Source organism: Chiloscyllium plagiosum, unplaced genomic scaffold, assembly GCF_037043375.1.
Source record: "Chiloscyllium plagiosum isolate Xiang-an unplaced genomic scaffold, Cpla_swu_hap1 HiC_scaffold_41, whole genome shotgun sequence".
Lineage (NCBI taxonomy): Eukaryota > Metazoa > Chordata > Chondrichthyes > Orectolobiformes > Hemiscylliidae > Chiloscyllium > Chiloscyllium plagiosum.
This window is the reverse complement of record NW_028270179.1, coordinates 34,359,444-34,369,298: the sequence shown is the minus strand read 5'-3', so window position 1 is coordinate 34,369,298 and position 9,855 is coordinate 34,359,444. Positions and strand designations below refer to the sequence as shown.

Here is a 9,855-nt window from a genome sequence, read left to right as displayed (position 1 = left end):
TTTTTTTCAAACAAAATCACCTCATTACTTTTCACTGCTTTTCACAAAGACGACCACGGTTATCCTTTCATCCAGATTTCACAGATGCATCAATCAACTCCATTTCAAAAGGAAATCGCTTTTTGGTAAGCGTTTGCACTTGGCAGAAGAGGTGAAAACTTGAGAAACTATCTCCTTGACATTTGGTTGCAATGAATTTCTAAAGCGATATTAGGGGTTGACTTGGCTGCCATTGGCGTGAATTAACAAACCTGGGCATTATGATGACCCGCATGCCAGAATTGCTGAGCTAAAGATTTATACTGCTATGTGTGGGCTTTGTGAACTTCAAAAGTCACATCAATTCAGTCGGCCTCACTGTTTATGACATTTCGTCATCAGTTTGGAGAAGTAGTTGAAAGCATCTTTCAACTGACCTCGAAATTTTGTCTGTGTCACTGCATAAATGCACGTGTTCGTGCATGAACTTAAGAGTTGCAGCATGTACCCGCTTTCCTGCAGAATAAATTTGGGATCATTGAGATTGGAACCGATTAAAAATCTGTTACCTGAAATCTTCACAAATAGAAAATACACAATGTACGTCAACCACAACAGGAGGAAACTGCCTGAGATTGCAAAGAGTAAGATGATGGACTTTCTCCTGCTCTCCATTTCTGTGTCACGCTTATTATTTTCATTGCTGTGGGATCGGAGTCTCCTGCGGGATCTACCAGCAGCTATGATGTGTCTGACAGTCAGTGCATTAAGGAGTAAAATAAGGACGAACGGTAGACATGGAGTTTGAATACGGTCTAAAGTTTCAAGCATTCTCCAAACAACAGATGTGTAAAAGATCTCCTTAATGTTGCAGTACCAGCCTACGCTATCAATGGTATATAAGGGCTCATATATGAAGTAAAATGGAATGTTTACTGAACAGCACAGCACGCAGACGATTGCTATAACGAAAGATGCTACTTTCTCTGTACAGTATTTCGTTTTCTGCTTCTGGTAACAAATGGTTATGAACCGATCAAAGGTGAAAGCGACAGTCAACCAGACAGAGCAGTTTCGGGAAGCGTAGACAAGAAGAATTATGAGACGACATCCTGTTGTGGCGTTTATTAAACTAGCTGGAAAGTAAATTGCCAGAAGCCGACTTAAAATCACTGCAGCGATAATAACAAGGAGATCTGTGGCCGCCATGGAAATTAGATATCGAGTGATGCATCCTGAGAGCCCACATCTTCCTCGGGAGAGTATAGCTATTGTCACCAGGTTGGCTGTAAGAGACAGAGTGCGAGATAAAATGAGTGTGAGAGGGAGAGATTGAGTGAGACGGACAGACAAGTAGAGACAGAGACACAGAGAGAGAAACTTACAGATAGACAGATGAAATGGAAAATGGCATTGTTCATTTGGCGAAAGGATAACATGCAATTTGTAACAGTTATGTTGGATTCAAAAAGAAAATAAGTGTTTGAGCATGTATTTCCGAAGGGTCACGAATGAAAATGCTGATCCCAAAGAAAAACTGAACACAGGAAAGAAAGTTTCTTCAGAATCTTCCTGCTTAGTGCCTTGCTATAATAAATAAATGTCACGAATTGAACTTCATTTCACAACCGGAATTTGGAGTAGCGATGCTATAATGGTGAGGGATTGAGAGGAAAAGAGACAAAGACACAATCTGTCAGACACAGCATGTAAAGAATAGCAGGAAGGGGCGGGGTGAGAGGGGATGCACACAGGCAGAGACAACGTGAGAGATGCATAAGGAAACAGATTTGAGACAGGGGATGAGAGACCAGTTTCACCAAAGAAAGCAAACTTAAAAGAAAATGAAAAAATTGATGCTATTCCTGCAATCCCACGATGGATTTTCACAATCCTTCCCTCTCATCAAGAACAAAACCACGCTCGTGGGGTCCTGCAGGGCTGGTGGGCGACTAAAGGACCAGAAATGATACTGAAATGCTGTTGTGTTCATCAACGTAGTAATTGAACGCATCTTTTTCAGACATTATTTTAAACTCCCTGAAGTATGTCTTTCAAAATAGCAGCCCCACCCTACTCTGACTTTTTGATTTTTTCATGAAGCTCCAAGATTTTCCACCTCGGCCGCAAATTCCTCAGGTATGCAACACACCAGACTTCTTTCAGTCATTCTCATTGGCTAGAGAATCCAGTAGTTAAGTGGTTTAGCCCAGAGGTGCCTTGAAATGTCTTTCACATTCCACTCTACTATCTAATTCTTAGAGAAAACACAAAGAGTGCATTTCCAATCCTACAATTAGATTGAAGTTCATTTTTCAAATTCGCTGCTCATTTCAACGGGACGGTACCAGGTTGAACTGTTTATGGTGGGACTACAGCTGAGGGAAAGCATACTCACATTGGTGAGAAAGTGAGGACTGCAGATGCTGGCGATCAGAGCTGAAAATGTGTTGCTGGAAAAGCGCAGCAGGTCAGGCAGCATCCAGGGAACAGGATGCTGCCTGAACATCGCAATGATGCCACTCCTTAATTATGTGGACATTGAGAAATATAAGGCAAAAGTGAGGACTGCATATGCTGGAGATTATAGTCAAGATTGGAGTAGTGCTGCAAAAGCACAGCAGGTAGAGCAGCATCCGAGGAGCAGGAAAATTGACATTTCGGGAACCGGATGAAGGGCTTTTGCCCGAAACGTTCATTCTCCTGTTCCCTGGATGCTGCCTGACCTGCTGCGCTTTTCCAGCAACACATTTTCATACTCATATTGGTGCATGTTCAAGGGAAAGATAAAAACAGGCATCCTGAGTCCTGTGTTTAGTACTACAATGGACTTTCATTCGCAGCTCCTTCCCAATGCAGGGTGGGAAACGTCCCTCTATAGGATACTCTGCCTTTACCAAGACAAATACAGCAGTTTTATACATTTTGCATTATAAGCATTTACAAGCAACATGGATGTCATTGTTATCCACATTTCACTAATTTAGACATCCAATCCTGTGAACATACAATCAATGATGGACAACACTACTGATACCGCTCAGTCCTCCCATTATTTTCACCTTTATCATCTGTCTTTTGGATATTGCATTGCATCTCGTTTAATCCAATTCAGTCAATATGGCATAGCATATGGAATGAGCTACCGGTAGAAGTGTTTGAGGTGGAAACATTAACAATATTTAAAAGTCATTTTGACAAACACACGCGCATGAAATGTTTAAGGAATATCGAGTAATTGCAGGGACAGGAGTTTAGTGTGGACGGACATTTTGATCGCCATGAATCAGTTTGGACCTGTCACCAAGCAGTAGGACTCCATGATTTTATAACTCTGTGACTCTATTCCAATCCAGGCAGTTGAATTCCTTCTCAGAAATTTGCCAGTAACCTGGGTACTTACGTATCCTAAAGGAATCTTCCGAACACTGTGCTGTAATTTATATTGAGCATTACATTTACTCCAGAAGATTTAAAAGGATGGTAATCGCTACCAATTTATATAAAGCTATTTTTTAAGATTCCTTGGAACAAAAAGTGACCTTAGCTCTGTAACAGGATTGATTAATTGGGGACAGCGTCTCATTCACTTGGCCCTGAGTGGGCAAGCACCCAAAGTCTATCTCTCTTGAAGCTGCAGTTTACGACTTGTGCCGTTTTCTTTGGTTCATTCTTGAGGTAAGATTGTCGCTGGCGTGGCTAACAGTTATTGTCCCAACCTAATAGCCCAGAGAGTAGTTAAGAGTCAACCACATTGCTGTGGGTCTGAAGTCACCATGAGGCCAGACCAGAGAAGGTGTCAGTTTCCTTTCTTGAAGGACATCTCTGATCCAGATGCGTTAATCCAATATCCGACTCACAATCCTAGATTTTGATGATTTCAAATTCTAACAATTGCCGAGTTGGGATACTAACTCGAATCCACAGAGGTTATTAGAGGTCTCTGCATTACAAGTGCAGCAATAATATCACGAGGCCATCGCCTCCACTTCGCATGCTTTAAGTTGGTTTTAAACAGAGGTTTATTTCTCAGATAAACCTTCTCGCTTCTGAGCTGAACAAAGTTTCTTTACTGAATAAGACAATATCTATTCAAGTTCCATTGGTGGGGGTGAAATTCAATCAGTTTCGCGGCTTTACCAAGTAGTTAAAGCAATGTTATTTGGATTCTGATTGTACAAATATACGTGAATTCACTCCCACTTTTATCTTATAATTTATCTTGGTTATCTTTCCATTGATGTTTGGGTGCAACGATCTACTCGAGAAATTCACAGACATAGAAAGCTGTTTGGTGATCCGTAAAACCTCAACTGTTTATTTCATCACCGCATAATTACTGTGATTTATGACTTTTCTCTACCCCTTCCCACGCTATGGTTCTCTATTGGAGATGATCTGTTTACATGAATTGCTCATTTTGTCCCAGTTGATAACAAAAATAAGATTTTCTCTTTCAACTACGGATATCTCCTTAAGGACTTCAATTTCATGCCTTGACGTAGGTTTAGAGGTTTGCATTTCTGAAGAATATTTCCTAATAATTTCAAATTATTGTAGAACCAAACGTTCCTTTCCACATTTTACTAAATAGCAAACTGGGCACTCTGGTTAATGTCCAGGTATCTCTTTATTCTTTCAAGGGTACTCTTTATAGAAATGCTTTTCTGTTGAAAGTTTCCTGGATACAGGAATTTGATGAAATTCTTCTTACAGAGACTCTTTTATGACTCCCACGGGACCTTTCACTATCTTATCCCATAACTTTGTTTAGAGACACTAATAGCCTGCTATATTGAGCTAATTCCATTTTCGGCCATTTCATGTCAAATATAAAGCCCTGTGAATCCATTTCAAATCAACTTTAATCATCGGCCTCTCCAGCAGTCAGAGACAGAAGGTTTTGTAAGATGTTGAAGAGTCTGAAGGGATACCTTTGTTAATAGAAATGTAGAGGAGTGCACAGCATCACCCTCAATGTATGACATAACATGAGGTGTAAGCCAGGTTACTTTTCTTACTTGCTGAATGTATTTGCAGTATGACTTATTTTCCCACTTTCATCCGGGACTTAGGCTCTGTCTACTTAAAAAAAAAACTGGCACACTTTTATTCCCCCTGCCAAAACTGGAAAATAGCCCAGGACGAAGAGTTCAAACTACAGCCAGACAACGTTCAATACTTTACACATTTAACACGAAGTGGGAGACTGGTGGGAACTAAAACGAGAACTGCCTGTTAAATAACATAAGGCAGAACAAATGAAGTCTAAAAGGTTTCTTCGCTCTCGGCACAAATCTCTTTGGACATTAATTTTGAGTTAGCCGGTGACATAAAATCCTTTGCTCGCTGAGCTTTTTTGTTTTCCTTGGGCACATTTGGAAAATTAAGAATCATGTACTCCTATCTTTTTAAAAATAGCGTGGAGCAATTGAAAAGCTTTCAACAAACTGACAAACTGGCTGCATTGACAGTTCGCAACTCACACACAGTGATCTGTTTCACAGTGGCCATTGAGCAGCTAATGATATCTCATTGATATTTATGCCATATCTCACACGGAGGAAAGATTGGTTCTGCTTGCATTTTAGAAACATCTTAGTGTTCGCAGCATTTCAGACTTGAATAAACTCATAACGCAGACACAACTCCGTGATTAATATTTGCCCTCAACTCAGCAGAAAATGTGTAATTGTTCTTTAAATTCTATGTGAGGTTGCCTACTGTCACTAAAGTTCACAGTGGGCGTCTAAAAATAAAACTCGTTTACAATGCATATTGTAAGATGATCGCTAAAATATTATGCCTCAGATCATAATCATTCAATTTCCTGTATTCAGGATCCATTCCTTCTCGATTACTAAATTACCTAATTTCCCTGTTCATCCTTCTATCCAATCTGACACAAGACTTAAATTAAACGATTTTAATCCTGAATGTTTACCATGTATGCACAGTTTCCTAAAATATTTGCAACTTTTGGATTACTTTCAGAGTTTTTCACAGACAAATACACGACAACAACCCTCTGCACAATCAAAAATAAAATTCCTGATATCAATAAGGACAATTAATACAGACAGCATTTTGATATTCTGCTTCTCCGTTACCATACCATAGGTGTTGCTTTCTCATTAGAAATGTATGCGACTGGTGGTGATTTAACCTGAGGGCCAGCAGACCTCATGCAAGGTAAGAGCTTGAGACAGAAAGCTTCACAGCAATCTCAGATCAGCGATGGAATTGAATACATGCTGCCGATAACACGCTGTTTCACAAAATAACAATCCAGCCAACTGAGGTAAGCCAATGCTCGAAGTCTGTTTTAATTCTGTCGGTTTCCCTCGATTTCATCCATTAAACACACATCACGTAGGTCTTTGCTCTTTGGGAATGAGACCGCTACTGAAATCTACTTCAACATTTACACAAAATGTCATGGATACACACCTTGAGTACTGTCTACAGATTTGGTCTCTTTAGTTTAGAAAGGATGGGTTGGCACTGGTGGGGGTGCAGAGGAGGTTCGCTGGGTTGATTCCGGAGTCTTAGGGGTTGGCTTATGAGGACAGCCTGAGTAGATTTGGATTATCTTCATTGGAATTCAGCATAATGAAGGGGGAAACTTATAGAAACACATAAAATTATGAAGGGAATCAATAAAATAGAAATAAATAGGACCTTTCGATAGGGAGGTAAAACTAGGCCAAGAGGGCATAGCCTCAAGATTCGAGGAAACAGCCTTAGAATTTAACTGAGAAGGAACTTCTTCGCCCAGAAGGCTTTTATTTTTTGGAATTCCTTGCCCTGGTAAGGAGTTTCCACCACTTCAGTAATCGCTATTAAAAAGAATGTGGATGTGTTTTTGAAAAAGAAAGGAATTAAGGGATATGGTGAAAAGGCGGGTAAGTGGAGATGAGTCCACAAAAAGATAAGCCATAATCTTATTGAGTGGCGAAGCAGGCTCGAAGGGCTGGACAGCCAATTCCTGCTCCGAGTTCTTTTGATTTTATATATCTGACAAAATTGAAAATTACAACACTTGCAGTAATAAATTTATAAACGAGAAAAAATTTGATTTGATGGACTCCTGTATCCAGAATATAACTGATTTCCTGCCTCGCCCAAATGTCCAATCCAAAGTTATTGTAATTTTTTCTCCTCCGTTTGGAATAGATGTTTCTCGGAAAGCCGGGGTCATGGAGAAAAGACAAGACTGTGGAAATATGAAACATCACCTGATTGAATGGCAGAGCAGAATGGACGGACTGAATGGCGAACTTCAGCAGATGTTGCTTTTGCTGTCACGATGAACCTGCAAGCAGGTTGGAGAAGTGGAATTCAACTAATAAAGACAACAACTTCTGTTACAAAATAAAATAACTATGAGGAAAATAATTCATGCATTTTTACGAAACACAACAAAGCAAGACACGCAATGATTTTTTAAAAAAGCTATGCAAATGAAATTCATTTATTAGCATTTTTATTTTACTTTTAGTTCCATTTCCCAACTGGTCTCAACATTAATGGCCAGAGACATCTCATCATATTTTTCAGTGCATTTCTGAATTTCCTCTGGGTTATTACATAAATGAATGGGTTCTGTAAACAAATCAAAAATTTCAGCAATGTCCCTGCTTCATGGGCGATATATCCTGGATCATTGTAGTCGCCTTTGTAATAAGTGGTGTTTGATATTCTAGTTGACACAAAGCTCACGGAAGCTGTCAACCAAAACAATATGAAGCAACCTGACACAGAGAACAATAGAATGATGGATTTCTTCCGGTTCTCAATCTCTGGATCACTGCAATTTTTATTGCTACAACTTTTGAGGGCTTGGCGTATTCTATTGGCCAGTAGAATAGAGCGTATGGTCAAAGAATTAAACAGGAGAATCAGTGTGAAAGGAACCCAAACGACCCAGCTGCTGTGAAACCAAACGAAAGCTATACCTGGTGGTGAGAAAAAAAAATCCGCACTTGACTGACATCCCCACTGCACTCCGTCAATTATTTGTTGGTTTTCATACGCAAACAAAGTCGGAATATTCTTGAGAAAGCTGACAAAAGAGAACGTTGTTATTACTACGCCAGCATTTCTTGGGGTGCAGAATCTTCGTTTAAATTTCGGATCAAAGATGGCTGCAAAACGGTCAAATGTGAAGGAAACTGTGAACCAAACAGATAAGTCAACGCTGGAAATCATTGTATATAAAATCGTCCTGCACACTGGAGTATGTGACAAGAATGAAAATGGAAAATGAAAACTGAAAATGCGGTATAAGATTACGTCAATGAAAATAATCATTAGATCCGCTGAGGCCATGCCTGCCATGTAAACCGACATGCATTTAGAAACACCACAGTTCCTTCGAGACAGAATTATAAGTGTCATCACATTTGCTGTAGGGAGGAGAGACAAGATTAGACATGTTTTAACAACTGATTGCCATTTATTAAGAAGCACTTGCTGAGAATAATTTATTCCATTTACTGAGCATCAATATGAAAAAGAATTGAACAATGAAGGTCATTATCTGGACATTGCACTGAAAGTGATACATAGATATACTACATAGAACAATACAGCACAGAACAGGCCCTTCGGCCCCGATGTTGTGCTAGCTTAAGCATCTATCCATGTACCTATCCAATTGCCACTTAAAGGTCACCAATGATTCTGACTCTGCCACTCCCACAGGCAGCACATTCCATGCCCCCACCAATCTCTGGGGAAAGAACCTACCCATGACATCCTCCCTATACCTTCCACCCTTCACCTTAAATGTATGTCCCCTTGTAACACTCTGTTGTACCCAGGGAAAAGTCTCTCACTGTCTACTCTATCTATTCCCTGATCATCTTATAAACCTCTATCAAGACACCTCTCATCCTTCGCCGTTCCAATGACAAAAGGCCTAGCACTCTCAACTTTTCCTCGTATGACCTATTCTCCATTCCAGGCAACATCCTGGTAAATCTCCTCTGCACATTTTATATATCCCATTACCATTTTATAAATACCATAGATACCTGAAATACCATTATAACCTCAGTCTGAACTGCACAGAGTGATACGCAACGCTACTAAAACATTTGTGCAGTAATTTCAAAAATATTGCAACTGGAGTAATGTTATTTTATTAAGGCAGATGCAGCATGATCGAAAAAAATGTTTTCTCACCTGACGAGCGGATTTAGAAGCCTTATTCTGCAGAAATCATGACCTTTCTGTTTTATAGTAGGAAAAATGCAATAGTCATTACCAATTACTTAATCATAAGTCAGACGACATCAGTTTAGTGTTCAACAGGTTTATTTGAAATCACAAGCTTTTGGAGCACTGCTCGTAATTTGGTGAAGACACCTGAAAATAACCTGGTGTCGTTTGACTTCTGAGTTTTTCCATCCCAGTTCAACACCAACACATACATATCATCGCATATATAAAGAAACAGACAGTAATCACTCACCAGGTATACCGATGATTGCAATAATCGGGTAGTAAAACTCTTTGACCAGCATTATTACTGTTTTATCCATTTTCTCAGCGAATTATGTAGGAACAGGAAGACACTGACTGGCGGTGGACATAGCTATTTATGTATTAATTTATGTACTCATTTATGTACTTATGAATCCACAAAGGAATTAATTAGTTTATTCATAATTAGCATGAGTTGCATTCACTTAACAAATACAGGCCCAAGGGTTCTATTTACTTGCGTGACAAACCAGATATCAAATGAAAATTCATATCGATATTGTTAGTTCATTTTTTAAAAAAAGTCATGTACATTCAGGATGACTGGGTTGGTCAGGATGTCCATTTTGACAGCACTATTGTAAGCAGCCTCATTTGCTTGAACCT

General features: G+C 39.5%; 1 protein-coding gene across 1 annotated transcript; it reads right to left on the bottom strand.

Annotated features, from left to right (window-relative positions):
• Positions 1-354: 354 nt before the first annotated feature.
• Positions 355-9,527, bottom strand: LOC148138223 (putative G protein-coupled receptor 139). The gene is made up of 3 exons (XM_087981893.1): positions 9,458-9,527; positions 7,974-8,153; positions 355-1,265 (listed from the first exon to the last, which is right to left on the bottom strand). The coding sequence occupies exons 1-3, from the start codon at positions 9,525-9,527 to the stop codon at positions 355-357; spliced, it is 1,161 nt and encodes a 386-aa protein (XP_087838019.1).
• Between the last annotated feature and the right edge of the window lie 328 nt (positions 9,528-9,855).